At 39.3% G+C, this 25,511-nt stretch overlaps 1 protein-coding gene across 1 annotated transcript in view; it reads left to right on the top strand.

Moving 5' to 3' along the window:
- Positions 1-25,511, top strand: part of LOC121506749 (dedicator of cytokinesis protein 3-like) — a 172,513-nt gene that overhangs the window by 93,577 nt on the left and 53,425 nt on the right. The window contains exons 8-13 of the mRNA XM_041782604.1: positions 5,335-5,376; positions 5,486-5,640; positions 20,108-20,189; positions 20,863-20,923; positions 22,260-22,407; positions 25,004-25,092. Coding sequence (XP_041638538.1) covers positions 5,335-5,376; positions 5,486-5,640; positions 20,108-20,189; positions 20,863-20,923; positions 22,260-22,407; positions 25,004-25,092 — 577 coding nt within the window. The remainder of the gene's footprint in view (positions 1-5,334; positions 5,377-5,485; positions 5,641-20,107; positions 20,190-20,862; positions 20,924-22,259; positions 22,408-25,003; positions 25,093-25,511) is intronic.

The following is a 25,511-nucleotide window of genomic DNA, read 5'->3' as shown; positions in this document are numbered from 1 at the left end:
TCATTTTAAGAAATGCTGCCACCCAATCATCTCTTTATATTTGAACAATAAGACTTTCTTTGTGCATGCTCCTCACATCATAGAATAATCTGCAGCTGAGCTCCCATTCTTTTATATTTGTGCATTCTGAATCAGTACATTGAGATTTTAGCAATGAGTGGTGGTTTCAACCAGGGATGTGCACAGTTAATCGGCTAAAAAGCTAAATTCAGATATCAAATTAACAGGCACAAGACTCACAAGTCTGTTAAACTAATTATCAATCATATTTAACGTCAGTTAAATGGCTGCTGCCTTCCTGCCAGAGTTTATCCCCAGCATTACCTGGATGTAAACATGAGAAACTTAGCATTTAGCGTGTCATAGGAGCAGCGTAGTATGGCGGTGTTTCTAACTGAAAAAGGAAAATAAAGTTGTATATAGAAAATTGAAGGTTATACTCATGTATAACCACTTAACTGAAGTGATGAGTCACCACATAAAGCTCAATGTTAATCAGCAGGCTACATGTTCAACCCAAACACCTTTATTACTGAGACAATGTGAGACATTATGAGAACTAAAAATCCAAAGAAATCATAAGAGCTTAGATATGACATCACCAGAACTGAGAAACCCTAGACGTCATTAGAACAAAGACATCCTAATAAATCACAAGAACTAAGAAATCATGAGACATCAGAAGAACCCACGAGTACCCAGCCAGCACAGGAACCCACCACAAAAACCTGAGACCAAGGGTACTGAAGTTTATAAAGGCAAGTAAAAGAGAAGCGATAAGAACTAAAAAACATTAAGAGAGGTGACATTTTAAAGGAAATTTAAATGCAAAAGAAGAATAAGTATGAACCAAAACCACGAGTTTTCTCATTTCCATGACTGCCTGAAATCATCATCAGAAGACTGAGGACAGATCACTGTGCATTCAGAGTCTCTTGGTCTCCAGCATGTACGTTCAGGCTTTAAATGCTGCATCAAAGCTAAACTGATGTGACACTTGAGGAAGACACTAACTTACACTGGTGTGACTGAGCATCCACCTTTCATCTGTGCCTTGTCTGTCACACCTGTGCTTGATTAGACCTTGTGTTTTCAGATTTTGTGTTCTCTCCTGTCTTTGTCAGTGTGTTGTACGGCTTACCTGTGATGCTCCCACCTTTCCATTTCCTGATTTCCTCATGCTTTCCTCCTCCTTTCCACCTTTGTTTGGAATAACTCGTGTTTAGTCTTTGGATGTAAGTTTCTGTCTCTTAGACTTTTAAAAAAGTTAAAAAAAAAAACAAAAAAAAAACATCTGTTAGTTCTGCATTTGGCATTTTTATGTTTTGTTTTGTTTTGTTTTTTTTTTACCATAAACTGCTAAACCAGTCAAAGCAGAACTCCCTACTGACTGTAAAGTCAATGGAATAAGCTAAAAGAAACTGTAGAAAAGCATTTTTGTTTTTTTGTTTTTTTATTTAAAACAAAATTATTTTTAACTTGTCCACTGAGCTGACTTTGAGGTTTTTAAGCTGAATAACACTTTCAAAAGAGCAGCAGTACCAGGGTTAGAAATGAATTATTGCTGTTCAAGCTATTTAAATTAGCCTAAAAATTATGAATCAAATAAATTGATAAGCAAAGTCTACAAATAGATCTGCAGTGAATCAACATTATTAAATCAAAAACTGAGGCCAAAATCATCACATCTGACACAAGCTTACACCTGGGTGCACTTTCAAATATGGAAGCACTGTGGTTACAGTTAGCATTAGCATTGTCCGTTCTTTTTTATGGTGCAGTTACCAAACAAGCTAACTCTTTCAAGGGTGAGTCGGTTAGTAATGCAGTTAGGACGCTAGTAGTTGTAAGACTATCTATAATTTACATTAAAACTTAATTCCAGCAGATTTCTTTTGGTCTTCAGCCTCACTTTACCATAATAACGTGCCTCCTGTTGACAAAAACCATACATCTACAGCAGACCTCTTCCTTTACCGCAAACAGGATGTGAGGTAGTGAAGGGCAGGATTCAACTGGTGCCTACTTTTGCTGTCATATTTTGGAAAATTGACCGAGGTCCAGACCTCGGTGACCCCACAGCTGTTTACAGTCTTGAATATCTAGGATTTTTAATGCACTGAATGGCAGAAATGACACGACATGACACTAATGTAACTCACATAATAATAAAAAGTTACATCCAAATATTCTGATGCTACATGATCCCTCCTGCAGCACAAACACAGATGAATAGAATAAGTTTGGTTTCATCAGTCTGCGACAGGATCTTAAATGGAAACAAACTGCAGAAACTTTGGTGTGGGTTGCTGTAATGTGATGACTGATCTCGGTTCTTCATGGTCTCTTAGTAATACTGAATGTTCTGTGTCTTACATCAGTCTGCTTTAAATAGCTGAGCTGTAACAGTCTAACGCTGTGGTCTCACTGATTCCCCCTTTGTTCTGTTGCCTGGAGACAGATCTGGAGACGGGATGAGAGACAGAGGGGGAGAAACACCGAGATAAAAGTGCTCAAAGTGATGGATGGTGGGATGAAAGCTGGGGAACAGAGAACACAAAAAAAAGAGGAAAACATTACAAACATTTATGATGCACAGCAGAGTAGAACGGCTTTCTTCTGTATCATCAGATACTGTTTAAGTCCACAGTGTCCTTTAGGGTTGTGCAAACTAACAATAAAGGCAAACAAAACAAAGTAACAGGGACAAGAGGTGGTTTTAATTCTGTTGAATCTGTGCCGGCACATTACTTCAGCAGAAATGACTTTTAGTTTTTCATTCTGTCTGAGTTTAATGAACCTGGAGAATAAAAGGTTAAGATGAAGAAACACAAGATGCAATACGATTAAAATTCATTGATCCCTCTGGTGAATTTACATTACTGCAACTTCAGCAGAATAAGATTTAACATCAGAGAAACAACAAGACCAAGTAAGCAACAAGGAATTTTCCACATAAAAACAAGTGTAAGATAATTCACTGTGAATATAAAGTAACTGCTGACTCATAAGGAAAGATATTTGTTGGACAGAATTTTATTATTTCAAGGACAAACTCTACATCTGGTTTATGGGTGCTGCAATCTAGGCAGTGCCGCCCAAAACCATGAAATCAGGAGATAGTTGGATTAAAACGGTTGAAGGGACCGTCATCAGATGATTAAACTTCAGTTTGATGTCTAATATCTAAACACAATACAGTGTCACTTCTGGTTTGTAATTTAAAAGTAAAAGCCCAGTTTGTTTTTTAGTAGAGGAAGACTCTTTGTTTTTTCAAAATGCTTTTATTATTAATTTTCCCAAAGGTTACATGTGGGAAGCTTTGTTGAGGTAAATTGCAGAAATAAAGACAGGGCTGGGTAGCAGGGAGACATGTGCCCGGTATGAAAGCTGTAATGGCATGAGGAAGAAGTGACATGCTGCAGCCATCATGCACTCAACATGCACCTAGACTGAAATGGCCATTACATATGTCAGAATCTCAAGAAATCTGCATGCAGGAGACGGGACAGACAACCTGTTTTGGATGGCCATGAACTTTAGGCCTTCAGATGGAACTGCAGAGACAACAGATTCTTTTCTGGACATCACTAGCTGGGCTCCTAAACACTTAAAGACATTACCTGTAAATACAGTTCATCACAAGACATTCCTGATTACAAACTGAATGTCTAATATGCAGAGACAAGACCAGACACAGTGCTGTGAAAAAGTATTTGCTTTTTGTCACACTTAAATGTTTCAGATCATCAAACAAATTTTAATGTTGGACAAAGAAAACCCAGTTTTCAGTGAGGATTTTATTTATTAAGAGAAAAAAAAAGCCATCCAAACTTACCTGGCTTCAAGTTAAAAAGTCAGTGATCATGAATTACTTGTGATTAATCACATTTTTGGAAAGCTAAGTTCAGTTTCACTAGCCACACTTCGGCCTGATCACTTCCAGACCTGTTGAATCCAGAAATCCCTTAAATAGAACCTGTCTGACAAAGTGAAGTAGGCTAAAAGATCTCAGAAAGCAACGTATCATGACGCCATCTAAAAAAATTCAAAAACAGATGTGAAACAGTCTTTAAATTCTATCAGTCTGGAGAGGGTTACAAAGACATTTCTGAGGCTTTGTGACCCCAGCAAACCACACTGAGAGCCATTACCCACAAATGTAGAAAACTTGGAACCATGATGAACCTTTTCAGGAGTGTCCTTCTACCAAAATGACTCCAAGGGCACATCAGGATCTCATCCAGGAGGTTACAAAAAACCCCAGAACGACATCTGAGGTCCTGCAGTCCTCACTTGACTCAGCTATGGTCAGTGTTCATGATTCTGACCAAACAAAAAGTGAACTTTTTGAAAGGTGTGGGTCCCGTTACATCTGGAGGAAAACTAACACAGCATTTAATTGAAAGAACATCATACCAACAGTTAGACATGGTAGTGGCAGTGTGATGGTCTGGGGCTGCTTTGCTGCTTCAGGACCTGGACCACTTGCTGTAAGATTCTTTACAAGACTATCCTGAAGGAGAATTCTGGCCATCAGTTTGTGACCTCAAGCTCAAGCGCTCTTGGGATACAAAGATTGTTAGTAAATGAAAAAAAAATTTCAAATGTGACTAAAACTGACTTATCACAATTAACTATTAAATTTATGTGGCCAATTGCAAGTAAGAAATTCAACCATTCCACAGCAATGATAAAAAGGCATGACAATAAAATGACATATGTCTGGGAGAAGTATTGGTATTATTGACATACACATGCTTTATATGCAAATGATATCATGTCCACAATGTGAGCAGATAACATACACGTGTTTGCCAGAGGGCCTCTGTGATGATATTTTTCTAACACATGTGTATGCAGTGAAGCAGCAGCTCATTGCTGATTGGTTACCTGCAGAATCCAGAGTTAAGAAGGCAATGAGAAAGTGGCTGCAGGCTAATTTTCTGCTCAGGTTGTAATATTTGCAGATGGCGTGCATTTGACATTCATTACTTCAATTCATCAAACAGGTTTTCACTCCTCGCTCCCTCTGCTCTCATACAGCCGCTCTGAGATTTACAGAGACAAGACGGAGTAATGAGTCTGTAGGGAGTTTAAGCATTTTCATCATCTGAGGAGGAGAATAGAGAACAAAACCGAATACCACAGAGCAGAGGAGGAAAAGAGAGCTGGACTGTGGAGGAAATAAAGGAAAAAGGGGGGAGATGGATGGATTAAAAAAGAAAGTAAGGAAAAAGGGTGAAAAGAGAGACAAAGAGATGGAAAAAGAAGAGGAGAAAAGGACATAATGGACACCCAATCTAATGTTTTGTGTCTCTGCCTGTCCCACAGCACCTGTCGAGCAGGCACAGCGTACAGCAGAGCACAACACAGGTAACACACAACATGCTGCAGTCAACGCAGTGTCACGTATTTATTAACATTTATACTTAGTCATCAGTTTTTACAGAGCCATTCATTCATCATTGTGTTGTGTTTTCAGGGTGACAGCAGCCGGCAGAGACACGGGGAGCCGTGCAGAGTTCCTGTTCCACACCACCTGCTGGTCAACCTGAAGAGCTTCACCTACAACAGCATCGGAGAGGACACGGACATCTTCTTCTCACTGTACGACCTGAGGGAGGGGAAGACCATCAGGTAAGGAAATACACACACTACAACTGGGTGATAATATGGTATCCAGTTGTACTAAAAATAGCATCGGTATCCTCTAATAACTGACATAAAACGTGCTGGGTAACATGTCCGGGATGTGCTGGTCTTATAAAGTTGTTCTCAGACTTATTACTGTGGCTGGAACTTGCTGTCTCAAGCATTATGCCCCTCTTCTTGTGTTTGAAGATGCTCTAAAAGTGATGACAGAACTCCTGTTAATGATGTTAGCCTAATCTGTCAAATAGAGAAGAAATCCTTATTTTAACACACTTGTCTGTGCTGATAGCTCAGCATTACGCTGTCCCTGAAGTCTGCACCACTTGTAATGCAATCAAGGGCAATGCTCAATTAAAATGCTTCAGTTGCTCTTTCTTGAGGCAGTGGATATTGATACAAACCAGTGCACGTGAAGCACACTGCAGGTGTGGAAATGGCTTCCTTCGTAGTCTATCTGAGCAGTTCAGTTCAGCCTTGCTGCATCCAAGATGCGCCGTTCAGCTCGACTCTGTTTGCAACCGCCACCAGCCAAATTTGGGTATGTTAGAGCGGTGTTGGGTGAATTTACTCAACCTTTACCAGCCACGGGGGCAGGTAAAAATGAATGTAACACAACATTATGATTTTGTAACAGCAAGCGGCATAAATTAAGTCCTGGTTTTCTGCTTGTGTCTGCTGACTTCATGATCAGAACCGAGCTGTCACACTCACTGACCCAAGAGCCTTCCTCCTCCTCATGCCAGAGCTGCTGGCAGATGTTTACAGCTGGCTGGGATGGTTTGACTGCTGAGGTGTCTTTAAACTGATCTAAGTCCAATATAGTATAGCCCTTACCCTCAACTACTATAGGCCTTAATTATTGTACTGTACCTCATTGCACTAAATTGATTATTGAAATACAGTGGCTGGTAGAAAGGAGTGAGTGTCTGGTAGATTTTTAAATCCAAAAGCCAGGTAGGCGAAAAGGTTAATTTCCAGCCCTGATCCATCGAAATAACCGCAAAAACGTGGCAAGTATCCGGTCAACTTCAAAATACAACACAATGCACAGATTCCAGTCATAACTCTCCTCTACATCACCATTATGTCTCATCCTTCAGCACAAACAAAAGGTCATCTGGAGGTCAGTGGGTCACAGAGCTACAAGGGCACCATTCTCCGCCAAGTAAAACTGTAAATCCATTTTGCAATAAAGTGGTTAAAAGTATGACAAGTGTTCCTAACTGAAGTAGTGTAATGTTTCAGGATTCTTATTATCAGGAAGAAAGTCTAATAGAAGAAGTCTTAATGGAGAGTCACTGGCTCTTCTTGGTCCATCTGCAGTATCTCAGGGGCCCTCTAAAGGACAATAGCCCAAACTGTGGGAAGCACTGATCTACAAAATGAAGTTCTCATATAAAATGTGCTTTAAGATGCGCATGACTGTAGATTTAGATGATACTTACCTGTTTGATTGTTGCTAGAGTCGTCCCTTTAACATACAATAATAAATAAAGGAGGTTTAAGTTTAAATGTGCTGAAACAAGTCTCTGTAACCTTTCACCCACTCTGCTCTACCTTCATAATGTGGTACAAACTGCAGCGAGTGGCCTCACACTGCCGCAGTGAATAATACATGAACCTCCATCTCCACCACCCCCCCATCCCTCCACATCATCATGATTGTGTATCAATTATGCAGTGAAGTGATCACAGTGCTAACAGAAAAGGAATTACTTATGAAAATGATGTGGGCCAGATGTGATGGCAGGACCATGTTGATGTGAGAGTGCTGGGGTTATAATTACATTTCTGAGAGCACTTCAGCCAAGTAACATCACATACATGTGTTCATGTTTAGCAGAAATCAGACATGTTCGTCCATTTATAGGCTTTCTGTTAGTGTACAGAGAGAAAATAAAACAAGAACGATACAGGAGTGTTTGTTGAACTCTCCTCCTCTCTTTCACAGAAACACACAGTCAGCCCACAAATACAGTTGACCTTGGCAGCTTAGAGTAGTCTGACTCAGCATTAGAGTCTAATGACAAGACCTGCTCCTCTGAGACCCTCAAAGATGAGAGGAGAAGAGAGGAGAGGCTGAGAGAGAAAAGAGAAAGGAGGGCTGGCTTTGTGCGAGAGGGTTTTAGGCTTCATTTTGGGGTCTATTTGCCCATTATGATTACGGGGCATGACCCATATTTGATGCTTATTGACAGCAATTATTTGCTGAAGTTATCCTAAATGTGTGGTATTGATATTATTAGTGGCTGCTCAATAGGGGGCGCTAGGATGCCGGCCCCATTGCTCTCCACACAGAGAAGGACTGATCTTGAGTGAATCAAATTGAAAAACATTTGTTTGAAATCTAAATATATAAGTAAATCTTCACGTAGGTCTTAGCACTTTTTCCTTGCAGCAAGACAGTTCTTGGTTTGAATCCTGGTCAGACGGGGTCCTTTCTTCAGCTGAGTCTGGCCCCAGCATCCCCAAACAGGATGGACAGTGTAGAAAATTTATGGATGGATAAATCTTTTCAAATAAACTTTATGATAAAGTCTAACATATGATATAGTTAGAGTGGGCGGCATGGCAGTGCAGGGATTAGCACTGTTGCCCCACAACAAGGAGGTCCCTGGTTTGCTTCTTGGTCAGGGCCTTTCTGTGTTTCACCCTGTGTAAATACTAATGATAAAATGCAAAACTATTTTTACCTTGGTGGGAAGTGGCGTTGCACTGCTCTGATCCATTAAGTGTCCATCAGAGTCACTGCAGGCAGGAACTGCTTTAAATAATGACTCAAATTCCCAAAAACACGTGAATATTTTGAAGACTTTTGGCACTGAATGATTTTTTTTTTAATTCTTTGGTCCCTAAGAGATAGGAGAAAAAGTCTGTGAAAAAAAAACCTTAGTTATTAATGTTTACTGTGTTTAATATATAAAATCTTTAAGTTTAAATTTCCAAATTGTTTTTTTCTTTTGTCTTTATAGTCCCATAATGTTTTTTAAATTCAAGTGACATTACTGCAACACACATATTTTTAATGGCCAGGCCCCAAAAAAGGATGTTTAGAGCTTGACTGTACACCACAGGACTGAAGTTTTACAAGCTTTTAAAGACAAATGGTTAAAAACAAGCTTAGGCCTCAGAAGGTTATTTTAATGACAAACCAAATAAATCCAATATAATGTTAAACAACCTCTGGTTAATCATTTTATTTAACTGTTCCTAAATGAGCCAAAGCTTCCCCAGTTTTAAATTGTAGGTGTCAAACATGCTAGATATTCATGATTACAGATCAAGCTGCCTCTGGTGTAATATACAACAGCCAATGAAAGTGAGCGGACTGGGAAGTGTCACCGACCAGACGCTGCTTTTCTACCTTGCTCACAAACATGGCAGCAAACTAGAAAATGATTATACCTCTTATTGTTTGTTTTTACTGCAGATAAGAATGCAGTATTTGATTTTCTCTTAAGTCACGTTTCAGTGAAATCTCCACAAAAAGCAGATGTGTGGTCTCACAGTCTGGCTGAACCGTCCGGTGTATGTTTGAGGGGTTATAATGTCAGAAATCGGCTGAAACAATCCTTTAACTGCAGGTCTCCCCTAATATTAAAATCAGACAATGTTAGAAACAGAATGTGGAGCAGAGAAAAAGAGTGAAGGACGAAGGATGATGTAAAAAGAAGAGAAGAAGAGAGTAGGGAGGAAAGATGGAGAGAAAATAGGAGAGGAAGTCATAGCTGACACTAGCTCTCCAAAAAAACCTGCAGCTATTGAGATTTAACTCTCCCACTGAGAGTATTCGCCCTCAGAGCAGCTCTGCCTCCAAGAATTATTGTTCAGCTGAAGCCCCAGTCAGTGTGGGTCTGTGTCTCTTTGTGTGTTTCTCTCGCTGTTGTGCATCCACTGAGCGTCATGATTTCTCTGGAGCGTGATGGAGGCCGCTGTGTGATGAGCTGTGATCTCAGCAGGTGATTTCTCTCAGTGTCTCTGCGGGGCTCAGAGATGAAACTTTTACAGTTTTCTCCTCTCTCATGGACTGAGGACTTTTGTTGGTCTCAGGGACCAAATCCAAAAGAAAAAATCAGAAGTGGCTGTTTTCGTTCACACTTGAGGAGCACTGCTTGAGGAATCAGAGAAATTTGAATAATTTTTACATTTCAAGTCTCTCAAAAATTAAGGTGGTTGATAAGGTGAGGAGCCTCAACTTGTCTTATTTTACACTCTTAGATGAGTGCTACACCTCCCTAGTGTCTCAGTGTTGAATTTCAAGTGCACATCCTCATGCCTTCATGTTGATACCAAGAAAACAAAGGGACGCATGGCAAACATTTGAGAAGAATCTCAGGTTGGTTTGTTATCTTTCTGCAACCACCATTTTTGGTTATATTAAAGTAAAGATCATGGTTTTAATAAATATATTGTCACAACAACAGCCTTTATGAATACACTGTCTGCCTCTGTTAGACTGTAACTTAATGCATGAGCTGATTCTGCAAATCTGTAAGAGGTGGGTTTAAAATGAGGTGTGCAGCGGTATCAGCTTAATGAAATGCAGTAAAATCAGCTGTTTAATGTTGCATGGAGGTGAAATTGCTTCACTCTACTAAAATTGAGTAAATTAGCAAAAGGCAACTAGTGTCATACATTGATGTGAAAATTAGTTTTTGGCTGATAGGTTCCTCATAAAAAATATCTAAAATCACAACAGGTTAACCACTTTATCGGGTATGAAGGTGACCAATATTACAAACTTGGTGCTTCAGACCTCCTTCTACACTTCTAGCCAGATGAAGGGAAACAAGAGTCTTTGGGAGTCTTGAACTAAACCAGCTGGCTAGCATATATGAACCTATGGACCTACCTGTGAGCTGTTATCTACTAACTGTTGAGGAGATTCAATGGGTGGTGAACAAGCTGAAGGCTGGGAAAGGACCGTGTATATACAGGATCCAGGCTGAGATGCTTAGGGCGGGTGCTGTAGCCTCCCTTCTGTGGTTGCATGCTCTTTTATGCTCCGTATTGAGAGTGGGCATCATCCCGACTGGCTGGAAGAGGGGCATTGTTGTCCCAGTGTGGAAGGGCAAGGATGATGTGCAAGAATGTAACAGCGACAGGGGTATTACACTTGAGTGCCAGGTGAGGTCCTTGAATTGATACTGCTGAGCAGGATCCGCGATCCACTGCAACACCAGAAGCCTGAACAGTCGGGCTTTACACTTTAAAAGTCTAAGGTAGACCACATCCTGACATCTTGGGTCCTTGCTAAGGTCTTTCGGGAGTTTAGTAGAGGTTGCTTGCAGCCCATGTTGACTTCCAGAAAACTGAGTGAGCAGAGATTTCCTTTCAAGGATTTTGGAGCTCTGTAGGATCCCACGTGTGCTCATCCAGCTGTAACTATCCTGTATTCTGCTACAGAGAGTGCTGTGAAGTGTGGTGGCTCCACCTCTGATTTCTTCCCAATGGATTCTGGGTGGAGGCAGGGGTGCATCACAGCCCCTACACTCTTCAGTACCTGTAAGGACTGGATAATAGGGCAGGTGACAGGGTAAGTGAACTGTGGAGTGTCATTCTGTGGTGTGCAGATCACTGCAGGGACTGTAGATCAGGGGTCATCAGCTAGAGTTGTACAAAGGCCACATTTTGTCTTGACAGGTGCTGTGCGAGCCAGACCATCAAATAAGTGGAAATAAGATAAAAACATTTGGTCTGTTAGCTATCTATAACTATCTATTTATGTCTATTATTGATTATTATTTTATTAGTATTTGGATTTGCTTTAAAATTGATTGTAATTTCGAGTCATTAAGAGTGAGATCAGTCCCTACCACCTATACTGCAGCTGGCCTCAAGGGGGCGATTGAGATATTTGGGCTTGAAGTGGAGAGATGACAGAAAATTGCAGATTTAATCAGGATTGGACTGATAAGTTAGAGTTTATCATGCATCATATTAACTAATCATGGCTGACAGGTGGATTCCTGTTAAAACAGTTCAAATATCAAGTCCTTCCTAATAAAACTGTTTGAATGTTAATAGTTTTTGGGGTTGATTTGATAGCTATAGGTGTCTAAAGACAACAGATACCCTATAAACCACAACATGGTTTCTCCCCCTCACTGATTCTGAATTTAAACATGTTCTAGGGGGGCAGATGTGAAGTTCTGGGGGGGCTGATGTGGTCCCCTTGATGATCACTGCTGTAGATGTTCTTGTAGGGGCTTTTAACTTGCTGAAGTGTTGGAAATGCACATCTCCTGGGCCAAAACATAGATCTAGGCATTTTGAGATGCTTTGGTGACAGTTTGTATGAGGAAGAGGAGTTCTCCTACCTTGGCAGCATAATCCATCAAACCATTGACTGTACTGAGCGATTGGTGCGACAGTGTGGCATTCATAGTATCTGAGCATGCAGATTTAGTTAAAAAAGTTCTACTGGTCCTTGGTCATCCTGGTCTTACTATACTCTTGTGAGGCCTGGACTGATGGCCAGAGGCGCCATCTGAATTCCTTTACAACAGCCTTTGTCTTTGATGCATTTTGGAGTATCGTTGGCAAGACCATGTGTCTAATGCTGATGTGCTTGGGAGAGCGGGGATGAAAAGGGTCAGCTGCCTGATACAGAAATGGCAGCTGTGCTCCCATGGGCACCTGGTGCCCCTCCCTTGGCCTGATCCAGCTCATCTCAAACTGTGTGCTTAAGACCCAGTGGGTTAGCTTGGAGGATACCTAGAGAGATGGGTCATGGGCCTGACGCAGGTCTGGATGATGGCCATCAGAAGACCGGAGCAGTACAGGACCAGGGTTGAACTAGGCAAAGATCAGACCTCATCTTTATTATAACCATGTTTTTAATGGAAACACTGATTTACTACTAAACAAATAAACCTTGTGGAAGACTTACTGAGCTGAGCCAAATGTTTCAGATCTCTGAATAAGAGATGAATTTCCCATCAGGAAAAGTGAGGCTGGACAGATATTGACTGTGGAAACACAAGCAAGATCAGGTTTACTGTAACAGACTGTGCCACTGGTAGAAATGGAGCATATGTGAGCAGTGTTTTACTCCATTTCTCCAGACTTTAGATGGAGGCTTTAATCCATGCCTCTGTGAGGTATATGTATATGTATATGTATATGTGCCAGAACTGTCAGGACATAAATGTAGCTCAAGAGCTTTGGCAATTTGATAACACTTCTCTGTGCAGAAATCACTTCCTGTCCCCATCTGGAGATGTTCACCGTGACGTCATCTGCAATCAGCCTGTTTTACTGCAGCTGCGGTTCCATTTAGAGGCAGCCGGGTGGAACCAATCGGTTCATATGTGTTTCCTGTGTGTGCGTTTTTGCACTGTTGTTTACGGTTGGCACATGACTTAGAGCATCCATGCATCCATCCATCTGCAGAGCATCAGTTTGTGTGTGTGTACATGTGTGTATTTATGTTAGACAACATTAGTATCAAACAGAACGTTTCCTAATTGCATCCACATAGTTTATGTTTGCTCCTTTATATTGATGTGAGTAAAGCAGAGTTAATAAGTCAGCTCTGAGTCTGTATGTGTAGATGTGTGTAGCATGTATGTGTTTATTCCATCAGATTAATTGCTGTGTCTGTGTGCATTTGTTTGAGTCAGTAAACATTGTGCCTGCTGCCACCTAAGGGAGAGTTACAGATCGGCCTGGATGTTGTGTGTGTGTGTGTGTGTGTGTGTTTATTTTGGACACACTCTCTCACACTCTCAGTCACACCTCCTCTCTTTGGGGAGAAAACATATTTGTTCTGTCTTGTTGTATTTGCTCGCTGGTTTGTTGTTTCTCAGGGGGATTAGAATAAATTGTCACTTTAGAGTCGGACATTGTGTGAAAGTGTTGTGGGGATTTGTCACTTTGTTTTACTGTTGTTGTTTTCAGGGAATTGTGTAAATATTTGCTGTAACCTGAGAATTATTTTTGTTTTGTGTGGGAGTTTTGCTGAATAACTGAGACAAAAAAAGCTGTGTTTATGGTGGGATCCCTTAGTTTCTGTTGAAATCATGCAAAATTGCAGATGAAGATTTATTTTCCTTTTAGAGTTTAATGCACAAATCTCTGTGGGCTGCAGTTTCATGCTGTTTTTAGAGAAGCTAAGTTACAGCACATCTACAGAAAGAATTTGACATGCTGTGTGAACACAATCAGGCAAAACATTAATACTGCTGCTAGATTTAAAGAAAAATAGTTAAATGGCATAATAACCTGAATTACAAGGACAGATTCAGCCAGAATTGGCTGATCCCCCGAGAACCCCAGAGACTGGGCCCTCCCCAGTCTGATTTGTTGATGATATTACTGCATGTGTGTTGGATCAATAGCACTGGTGCTAGCATCCTGACTGACAGTTACAGCATGTTGGAGCTGAAAAGTTAAATAAAATATTATCCGTTTCTGATGTTGATATTATTTATATCAGCACATTTTTACAGCCTTTATTACCACATCACTTTCCACTCATTTTTGCTTCTTTCCAACGATTTTTCCACTTTTTTAACAACTTTTTTTGCCACTCATCCTGTTTCTGCCATTTTTCACCCATTTCTTTTATTTTTTCCCAGATATGCATTTTTTGCTCCTTTTTGCCCATTGCAGGACCATCTTTTGGCCACATTTTTCAGTATATTAGCAGGAATGTGCTATTCTTTCCCCATTTTGTCCAAATTTGCCACTTCTTGTTGCTTTTCACCCATTTTTTTTTTACATTTTTCTCCCATTTTCTGCCACTATGTGCCCATTTGTGCCTCTTTTTTGCCCATTTTATCCACCTTTTGTTATTTTTATTAATTTTTCTCAAATTTTTCCACTTTTTGCTGCTTTTTTCCCCATTTTTGCCATATTTGCCATTTTTTTCCCATTTACACCAGTTTTTACACGTTTCCCTTTTTATGCCCATTTTTGCATTGTTCTTTTTGCTACATTTTGCCTATATTTTAGCCAACATATGCTACTTTTACCCATTTTGGTCAAAATCTGCCACTTTTTGCCGCTTTTCACCCATTTTTTGCCATTTCATTCCCATTTTTTCTGCCACTGTATGCCCATTTGTCTCACTTACTGCCCATTTTATCGACCTTGTGCTATATTTTTTTTATTTTACCACTTTTTGCTCCACTGTTCTTTTTTGTCCACTTTTTGCTGATTTATGCCACTTTTTTCTCATTTTTCCTTGTTCTCCCCATTTTATGCATTGTTTTTTTTTTTGCCACCATGCCCCATTTGTGCCACTTTTCACCTGTTTTAAGTACTTTTTGCTCATTTCTCAAACTTCTTTTTCTTGTTTTCACCCATTTTATCCTTTTTGCACTTTTTTTCCCCACTTATAACCCATTTATGCTATTTTTTGTCTATTTAACCAACTTTTTGCAATTTTTTACCTTTTTTTTTCCTCTTCTTCGCTATTTGACAATTCTTCTCCAAAAGTTGTCTCCATTCCTGCTACTTTGTGCATGCTGACTTGTGTGCACATTATTGCCTCTCTATGAAGTCTGATGTTTATTTCCAATTCGATGGGTTTAATGAGCAAATCCACATGGTTTATAGAACCAATTAAAAGGTAATTCTATTCTAAGAAAGGAGGTTTACATTTGAAATAAGGATTTACAGTTCAACAGCAGAAATAAATGAAATTCATTTTTGCTGCATTGATAAAAGTTGTTATTACTTAAATTGAAATATAGATATTTTTATCACAGCCTAACCTTAGAATGGATCAAGATTACTGACCTCCATGGGCCCCCAGAAAGCTTTCCCCCTAATCCCCCCTTATAGGCGGCCTTGGTGGTGTTGGATTTTATGTTCAAGCAAATCTAACAAAAAGTCAGAGGTCTTTGATTTCTCAGTTCAGAACAGGAAACTGTGCAAAGCTCTTGACCATTTATTTGATATCAGTAATATTGGCCACGTAGCTCTACTCAATTTATCAGTACTAGTGCTCGATTTCTGAACACAGTATGTAACTAGGCTGTACTAGTAGCACAAAAAGTCTAATTAGTAGTTAGCATATAGCCAAAAATAGCTGTTATTCATGGTGAGGTGAAAATCAGTCTACTCATGTACTAGAGGAAATTTTAACACTTTCTAGTAGTACCAGTGGACATTTTAAGGCTTACGATGACTAATAGTAAGGTGCTTAACTTAGGTGCAAATTGCCAAAGGGGCAGTGGGATATCACCCATTCTGCTTCTCATACCCCATCTGTGCAAAAATCCACAAATGCACTTTGGAAAATATTGCTTCCTCTACAATCAATCTTTGCAATCATCTTTACAACTGCAAAAAGCAAAGACTCCTGATATTGTTTCCATTAAAATCATGTTTGTGACAAAATGAGGTAGAAATGCTGTCTAGCCTCTTACTGCAGCACAAGACTCAAGACTCTTGTCTCCCTTCATCATTGGCTCTTGGTGATATTGATCACCCCCATGGCAGGTAAATCAGTTAACCTGTGGTAAAAATCAGTTTGTTGTAAAGTGTAGGGGTGATAGCCATTGGATGTAGAAATCATCTGATGATAACTACAGCGTGGAGGTCCACTGAGGGCCTATAATACGCTGACTTTCTTCCATTCTTCACTTCCTGTCCCATCTGAATTTTCTGCATCATCAAGTTCATGTGACTAAAGCCAGCCTACACAGATCAAAACTGGCTTTATGACAGAAGTAAATTGTTTCATTTGTGAGAGTGTCTCCTGGATCGTTTGGTTCATGTTTGAACTGAAGCATAACCTGTAACTTTGGCAATGTGAACAATCTCTTAGGATCAGTAAGCCAGTTTGATTTCGCTTTTACATACACCCTCCTTAAAGCCAGGGGATTAAGGGTTAATCAGAGTGATTCAAAATCAGCAAATATCACTGTGTTAACATACCCGACTCACTGGAGGAATCTCAGGGAGTGTTTGAGGCTTAGCGGTATAAATGTCATCTCCATTATTGAATAAAAGCATGTCAGCTCAGTCGTATCCCCCTGGATAAATACGGGTTAAAGAACAGAGTCGCTGACACCAGCAGACAATGATTTACCATTCCCTGAAGCGAGGACGGATGAGACACGCTGCTTTTCAGATTCCTCTCTGCTGGTTCTCTGAGGGAAGGAGAGAGGAGGCATGAGGAGAAATCTGAAGGAGTTATATCTCTGTCAGAAGAACCCTGAGGAGATTCACTGAGGGCAGAAAGTCAAACTAGTAGTTAGAGGAGAGTTTCATAACCTTGGAGGCTGAGAGGGAAGTGTAGTCAAACAAGCAGATAAGGATGGAAATGTACACTCATAAATTCTACAATACAGGTCAAAATAAAATAATAAAATCTGTGAACACACTTCAAGTTTGGTGTCAGGACACTTCATGCATAATTACAAACATGAGTGTGATTAGACCACTTCATGGCTCAGTCCCATGCCTAAATTTCACCACTACCTTTTGATTTGGAGCACCCATTTATTTCTTGAAATGGGGTTCAAAGTGACGGAGGTGAAATCTCCTACAAAACTGGACGTCCCTTCAAGGTCCTGATGTGTCATCATAGCTGTTGGCTGTATTTATGTAAATGGATGCAATAACAATGTCAGACATAAAGACCATTATCAAAACAACACTAACTCATGTTAATGGTTGGTTGTCATAATTTGTCTAAAGACAAGGAAGGCATGACCTGCATTGTTCTGCCGTTAAATGGCTAAGACGTGTTTTTTTTTCCTTTGTTGGTTGCTTGGGTAAAAATCTCAAGGTTAGCCAATCAGATTCAAAATAGGGTGGGTCATACTCTCCAGTTGTCTGGGATATCTAGAGGTGTGAATGGAGCTGGTGGCTCCTACAACAACAGATTAGGGCCCCTCAAAAAACTTAAGATTAAAGAGGATCTGATAGTTTTCAAATTAAGACATTTTTGGATAAATTTATAATAAAAATGGTTCAAAAAGTCACAAATTTCCAAGGAAAAAATGACATTTTTAAAATTCACACAAAGAAAAAATTCCAAGAAAAAAAATACTCCTTCTGTTTAAACAATTGTTAATTTTCAGGATTTTTTTCTAAGTTTTTCAAGTTCAAGAAGTTTTAAATTTATTAATAAACCTTGAAATTCAAATTCAAAAGTTGTACATTTCCAAGATTTTTTTATTTTTAAAAGGTATAAATGAACCCGAAATTGTTTTGTTTTAAGATGAAATATATTAAATAACCTTGAAGTTTTCAACTTCAAAACTCCTACATTTCCAAGAAAAAAAACATAGTTCAAAAAGTTGTAAATCTATGAAAAGGAACCCTTTAAATTTTAAAGTTCGAAAAGTCATAAATCAACAAAAGAAATATGACGATTTTCAGTTTAGATAGTTTTCAATCTCCAAGAAAAAAACTGAAGTATTCAAGTTCAAAAGTCATAAATTTCAGAGAATAAAACTTACAATATTCTAGTTTAAAAAGTTGTACATCTTCAAATATTTAAATTTTAGATTAATAGGGAAAAACAAAAAATTGTTCACATTTTTAAGTTCAAAATGCCATACATTTACATGGAAAATAATTTTTACCTTAAAAAGCCAGTAATTTATGGGGAGAAAAGATATTTTTTTAAGTTTTTTTAAAAAGTCTGAAAAGTTAAAAATTGACAAGAACAAAATGCATAATTTTAAAAAGCTGTGAATAAGTGGGAAAAAATTTGAATTCTTTAAGTCGTAAATTCATGAGAAAAAAATACATTTCTGGATTTAAAGGCTGTAAATGTTTGAGAACTAAACATTTCCTTAAAATGTTGATATGTTAATGTTAAAATGTTGTTAAAATGTAGATCTGGGGCACAGGTGGCCTAGTGGTTTAAGGCGCGCCCCACATACGTGGACCGCCCGGGTTTGGATCCAGCCTGATGCTTATTACCACATGTCTCCCCCCGCTCTTGTCCCTGTCTCCGACTCTATCCACTGTCCTCCTCTTTCAAATAAAGGCACAAAAATGCCCAAAATAAAGCTTAAAAAAATGTTGTAGATCTACAAGAAAAAGACCCCTTTTTAAGTCATAAATTTAAAAAATAACAAATTATAATTTTTTAGTTTAAAAAGTTGTAAATTTACAGGAGAAAAATTACAATTTTTGTTTTTAAATTTCCTAAATTAAATAGAAAATCATCTTAAAATTCTTGGTTAACATTGTCATGATTTACAGTAAGTTCAAAAAGTCATAAATTTATGAGGTAAAAATCAGAGACATTTTTAGGTTGAATCCTGATAAATTTATAAGAACAAAGACTTCAAATATTTGAGACTACTGACTCGTTAATAGCGAAGTTCATGGTAAAACATTATACAGATTAGCTGTTTTCCTTACACAAGTCATGCCATTAAAAACCTGATTAGATCAGACTTTTTTGGGGGGTGGTGGACTAAGAGATGAGGAAGTACTTGTGATTTTTTTCCCAGAACCATTCCATATTCATTAGCCTCTCGACTTAGAAAAGACACTTCTGCAAACTGAGAGTCGCCAACCACTGGTTCCAGTTTGGTTACTAATTTATGGCTTTATAAACTTGAATTTTTTTTACTCAAATTTTTCTCTTTTTTTTCCTCCTATATTTGCAATATTTAACCTCAGAAATTCTAAGTTTAGTTTAGTCCTCCAAAATGTTGAGGTTTTTTTTTTTCTAAAAAAAAATGATTTTTTTTTTGCAAAAATGAACAGATCCTCCTGATTTTTTTGTTTTTTATTTTATAGAGTTGTAGCTGTTGTATCTATCAGCCTGCTTGCCTCATCATAATTAAATAGTGGTCCATACTTCTGTCAGTGGTGGTCAATTCACAGATTTAAAAGGCTGTTTTTTTGTTTGTTTGTTTGTTTGTTTGTTTGTTTTGTTTTTCTTAAATATCATTCAGGAAGAAACTATAGATATTTATAAACTTCTTGAGCTGCTATTTTGCAGATGACTAGCAAGGCATTCTGGGAGATTTACCAAAAAACTCAGACTGTGCCTCTGACAAATCTCAGTTTGAAGGGTCATCTAGCTCAAGTACTTTATCCTGTTTTCATTACCACAAGAAAGAGGACACCCCAGACATGAGCGCACAAAACGTCGGCCTCATTAATGAGAGAATGTGCTGAGATGTTTTTCTGTGGGATTCTGGCCCAGTGAAGAAACTCTAGAGTCTGTTTCAGGTGCCTGCTCAGTGAAATGCTGTATAATTCCGATGATTCAGCAAGTATACATTGTTACAAAGTCCTGTATTCAACCTAATTATCTTTCCAATGAGCCACTGTAGTTTTTAACAGTCAGAGCACTGGAGGGATTTGGTGGGACTATTGTAGGAAACAAAGGGAATGTATGAGTTTGAACCCAAACCTTCCCCTCTTTAAATTTCTTTCATGTCAAAGCTACAACATGGGAAGCATAATTGAATTAGCCCTCACACTTCTGTTTAAACAGTTGCTTTTTTAATTTGTGTTTCAGTGAGAAGTTCATGGTGAGACTGAACAAGAATGGTGGACCGAAGAACCCTGAGAAGGTGGACAGGCTGTGTGCTCTCTTCACGGTAAAACACACACAAACCAACTCAGACAAATAATGAATAAAATGTGCTCTGAATTCTGCTTGGTGATGTGGTTTCAGTAGAGAACGCTGCACCTGTAAGAAATGTAGTAGTGAGGATGTGTCGCCCCCTATTGGTGGTTATAGAATCAGCATTAGAAACAATCATCACGCACAGTAACAAATCTCAGCATGCTCTGTAGAGAGTGCTTCAACAAGCATAAACACCACATGCAAGTCTATGTTATGTATCAAAACACAAAATCTAATATTAAAGAGATGCACTAGCACTATTTATGGTGAAATCAAAAGATGAAGGAGACGGGGAGAATACAGCAAACACTCGAACAGACAAACAAAGTACTCTTTAATCATAAGCCAGTAGAGAAGCTGCACTGATTCAGAGGTTATCATGACAATAGATTGCAGTGTCAAACTTCCTCGGCACAGTTCCTTTTTCCACTTTTAACATTGACTCTACATGATGTAACTCATGACAAATCAGTTTCTTAAAGTGAAACCACTCTTTTGCTGCCTTTCATGCTGGTGGAATCCACATGGTTCTTCATGTTTGCCTTAACTTCCTGTGTTGGGACTGACGTTCTCTAGCTCGGTTAGATGTGGATTCGTTTTGTTTTTGAGTTTCCACTCATCAGTTTCTGCTTCTTTCCCTGCAGGACCTGAGCAACAAAGACATGAAGAGAGATCTCTACATCGTCTCCCAGGTTATCAGAACAGGTAGGAGCTTTGCTCTAAGATTCAATGCCTACTCTGTGTAACCCCCAAGTTCTACATACGCCGTCCACACAGCAATCTGCGCATGAAGTGCACTTTGGAGCAAATCGCTGACTCTTTCGTCAATCTTTGTAATCCCAAAGTTCACGCTCTAGCCTTGCATGAGGCACCCCTCCATTCTTGTCAACTTGGATACTTGCCAGATCTATTTTGAGGTGGGTCAGCTGAAAAATCATGTGGAAATACTTTCTCAGAGCACTTTATGTTGACAGATGTCATGATACAGCTCAGGAGACATGACAAAAAAAAAAAGGTAAATGAGCAATACATCCAAAAGGTGAAAGAGTAAGGGAGTATAAGGGGCAAAGGCAGTTTAGCAGTTAGGTTACAGCCAATGTACATGGGAAGCCTGGGTTATAATCTGGTTGGGGCTCTTTTCTGGTATGGCTTTCCCCACTCTCACCCAGTCAGCAGTCAATCGTACATCCAAATCGATCATAAAAACAGCATAAAGACACAATAGATAAAAGCTCAATGAGACGGTGGGCAATAAAGTAAAACACAACAATGAAAATACATAAAAAAATAACCCAGTATTAGAATTACTCATTTAAACAGCCATTGGCAGCAGGGACAAATGAGTTCTTTAGCCTTTTAGTCCTGCATGCTGGCAGGCTGAATCTGTGGCCAGACACTAGCAACTCAGAAAACAAAGGATGGCTGCGATTGGCGAACATCGACTGGGCCTTTTTGAGGGTCCTGACTTTGTACAGATGAGTTTAATCATTAAGGCTCAAACCTGAAATGTCTGAATGCCCTGTAGTCTGTTGTGGTTTCTGATACTGAGAGACCTGGTAAAACAAAATCAATAAAACACGTGTAAAACATCTTCATAAAAGCATTATCAACGTTTGAATTCTTCTGTGTTCTTAAAAAGTGCAAATGTTGATGACTGCATCCACCTGGGACTCAAATGTCCCAGAGCTGAGCAGGGCTCATTGAAGCTGAGCAGAGTAGAGAGAGTGAGCGGGTTGCCTGCTGGATCTTTATACACCTGGGAGACTGGTCAGGTCTGCCCAGGTGTGGCAGAAGACAGACCACCAGCGACCTGCAGGGACACAAAGACAGACAGAATGGGCCACAGCAGCAGACCCAGGAGGCTGTCTCAGTTTATTTTAATCCTAAATAAATTATGTAAGAAAAATTCATTTACACAACAAACAAAGCAGATTTAGATTTTGAGTCTCCTCTGCTCTCCTGCTGTTTACTTTCACAAAGAAACATTTTGACCATTGTGTTTTATTGAGTGAATGTATTTCTCTGTCCTTCGCTCTTTCAGGTCGCATGCTGCTGAATGACAGTAAGAAGGGTCCTCCACATGTCCAGTACCGCAGACCGTACGGCTGTGCTGTCCTCGCCATGAGCGATGTGCTACAGACCATCTCAGAGCTCAAAGAGGAGAAAGACTTTGTCCTCAAAGTCTACACGTAAGCGACAGTTCACCGTTATTTCCTTGTTTTTAATTTGCACCAACATAAATAAATAAATAAATAAAGATAGGCGATGAAGGGCAGGGATTTTAGTCACACCCTGCTGCAGAATAGTGCCAAACACAGAGGACTTCTGGGTAACAAGAAAACACTAAATATTTTCAACATAGATTGCAATGGAGCCAGCATGGTTTGTTGGCCCATTTTAACCTTAAACTTGCCAAATTAAGAGGAAAAAAGCTATACCCATCTTTGGCACTATATGGCCTAACATTCCCAAGCATGTCTTGTACAATCAAAAATTCTGAAATATCTCCTTGGGGTATTTTCTGCATGTTGTAGATTTTGAAGGTCAAAGTCATTGGGTCTCATGTTTGTCCATTGCTTATTACATTTCTACCAATCATAGCCAATCAAACCAAAATTTTGAATTTTTGAGAGTATAAGATCAAAAAACGACCACTGTTTTCAGTTAGGTTCTTGTAATTTTTTACTTTACACTGTAAAAAAAAATATGATTTTAAAACTTAACATATTGTGTTTCAAGTGTACAGATTGTAAGACTTTTCAAACTGAAATTTGGAGTTTGATTTCTTGTGAATACACAACTTTATTTATTTAATTTTTTTCCAAAAATTGTGACTTTTTGCACAAAAATAAAAGGGTTTTCTTCATTTTTTGATCTATCAGGTTGGCTCTAATGCACTTTTTTTCAAATATTATTATTATTTGGCTTTTAATGCTTTTATTGACAGAGGAGGACAGTGGATAGGATCAGAAACAGGGATGAGAGAGCTGAGGAGCTGGGAAAATGCCACAGGTCGGATTCAAACCTAGGCTGACTGCATACATAGGGCACGCCTTCAACTACTAGGCCACCTGCTTCCCTTTTTAAAAAATATTTCTTAAGCATATACAGTGCTTAACAAATGTATTAGACCACCCTAACCCTAACCAAAGTAAGGTTTATGCCACAGCTGCCCTAAATTAACAGCATTGGTAATTACCAAAATCATTTTTTATGTTTTTGCAATGGTTAATACACCATTATGTAGAAGCTCTTTAACCCAAATGATTTTTTTTAATGTCAAAATATAATTGTTATTGTTATCCATGCATTTTCAAGTGCACTGATTTACAAAAAAACTGAAAAAAATAGTAAAGCACATTATTATTTCTTGATTAATATGTCAAATTATAGTTATTTACTTGAATTCCTGAACAGAAAAATGAGTTTTAGTGGTTGAATGTTATGCTTGATGAATTTCTGACTTCTCAGAGAAGCCCACTGAGCCAGCTCAAATTTGGGTGAATTTAGTTTGAAATCCCTCATTCCTGTTCAAAATGGTAAAACGTGGAGAGCTCACTGAAAATGAAAGAGTCCGCATTAAAGCACTTCATGATGCTGGATGGTCTTTGAGACAAATATGACTGGTGGTCTAATAAATTTAAGCACCATATATGTAGATCTAATTCTGTCAATGTCAGAGCAGACAAGGTCCCGTGAGAGATCTTTGGCGCCCCCTAGGGGCCCCCAGACTCCAGGTTGCCTTAAACCCATATAACCACCAGACGGTACTTCTAGTCTTTCAATTTCCCCCCTCAGTTCTTCACCTCATGTGCCACTCAGCCTCTTATTTCCTCTTTATGACTTTTTCTTGTAAAGCAGAGACAGGAAAGAGTTAAAACTCTTCAATACACTGCAGACAGACACTTTGTTGTTTTGTCCCATATTCTCTGCAGTCTTATAAAGCCATCAACGCTCCGCTCTTCTTCTCTCTTTCTTTTTATACACACACAGTTGATGGCAGACATTAGGGAATCCCCATCGGCTGAAACTTCTGAAGACTTGCCTGCAGGAGCCCCACAGTGCTCACAGTCACATGTAGTGTGCGTTAATGTGTGTCTATGTGTGAAGCCTAACGACAACCTCAGCTGAACTCCTGAGGATGCTTCATGCTTTACGGGTGGCTTCACATCCCCTCTTTGTACCTCAGGCCTCCTGCGTCTCGTGTTTCCTGTGACAGAAAAGGCTAACATGTCAGTGACACCGTAAGACAGCTCAGTTCTTCATCAACAACAAAACAACACAGTAAGCGAGTAGCTTCATTTTTATCTGCAGTGAGGAGCTGAGGTGATAGTTATGGAGCTTCAAATTCATGCATGTTTCCATGTTTCACTCCACAGTCATGAAGGCATAATAGACGGGCAGAGTCTTTCTGCTCGGGTAGCATTGGAGAAATAACAGAGGTGAAATGGTGTCACTAGAAATGATCAAACCAGCTGGGTGAAATAGTCCTTTAATATCTAAACCAATCTTACTAATTTACCAGTATGAGGTACTGAGACCTGGGCCGTTATGAAAGTTAGTGTTGCCCTCACCATCACTCAGTGCCCTGTTGAAAATTCACCTCATTGATTTTGTATTGTAACCAACCACTTCACTGCACACAGCAGGCTGGGAGACAAAGCAATGTGTACCAGGCTGTGGGATCCACTTCTTACCATCTTTCCTCCCTAAGCAGGTCATCATCCTGTATGTCTAGAGCATGAACCATAAAAGATAACCTGACATTTTATGGTTTTTCTCCAGGTGTAACAACGAGAACGAATGGTACCAGATCCATGAGAACATCATCCGCAAGTCCAGCACCAAATACACTGCTCCGAGCACCAACTACGGTAGGAAATCCTGAGTATAAATGTTTAAATTTGTGATTCATCAGTATGAAGCAGATCAGAAACATTTGGGGTCTGTGTCCACAGCCAGTGCTTCTAGCTCATTTTAAAAGCTTATCCAGTGTAGTCCAGCATTTCTGGTTCTCAGTCCCTGGAGCAGAAAAACACCTTGTTTCTGTCACCATGTTCTCAGGTGAAAACTCAATTTCTGGAACAACGCTCACTCTCGTCATAGTCACTTCTCCCCTCCTAATCAAGAAGAGGAAGGACGTCTGATAAAGGCGGAGACCAGTCTTAACTTATCTTTACATTGTTTTCATGTCGAGTGATATTTCCTTCAAAAATAAACAAGAAGCTCACAGATGCTGAAGAAAGCAGAGGTCAAATTTAGCAACAATAAACACACGAGAAGCGCATAGAGC

Source organism: Cheilinus undulatus, linkage group 3, assembly GCF_018320785.1.
Source record: "Cheilinus undulatus linkage group 3, ASM1832078v1, whole genome shotgun sequence".
Lineage (NCBI taxonomy): Eukaryota > Metazoa > Chordata > Actinopteri > Labriformes > Labridae > Cheilinus > Cheilinus undulatus.
Note: the sequence above shows the minus strand (reverse complement) of the source record. Positions and strands in the feature narration are given on the sequence as shown.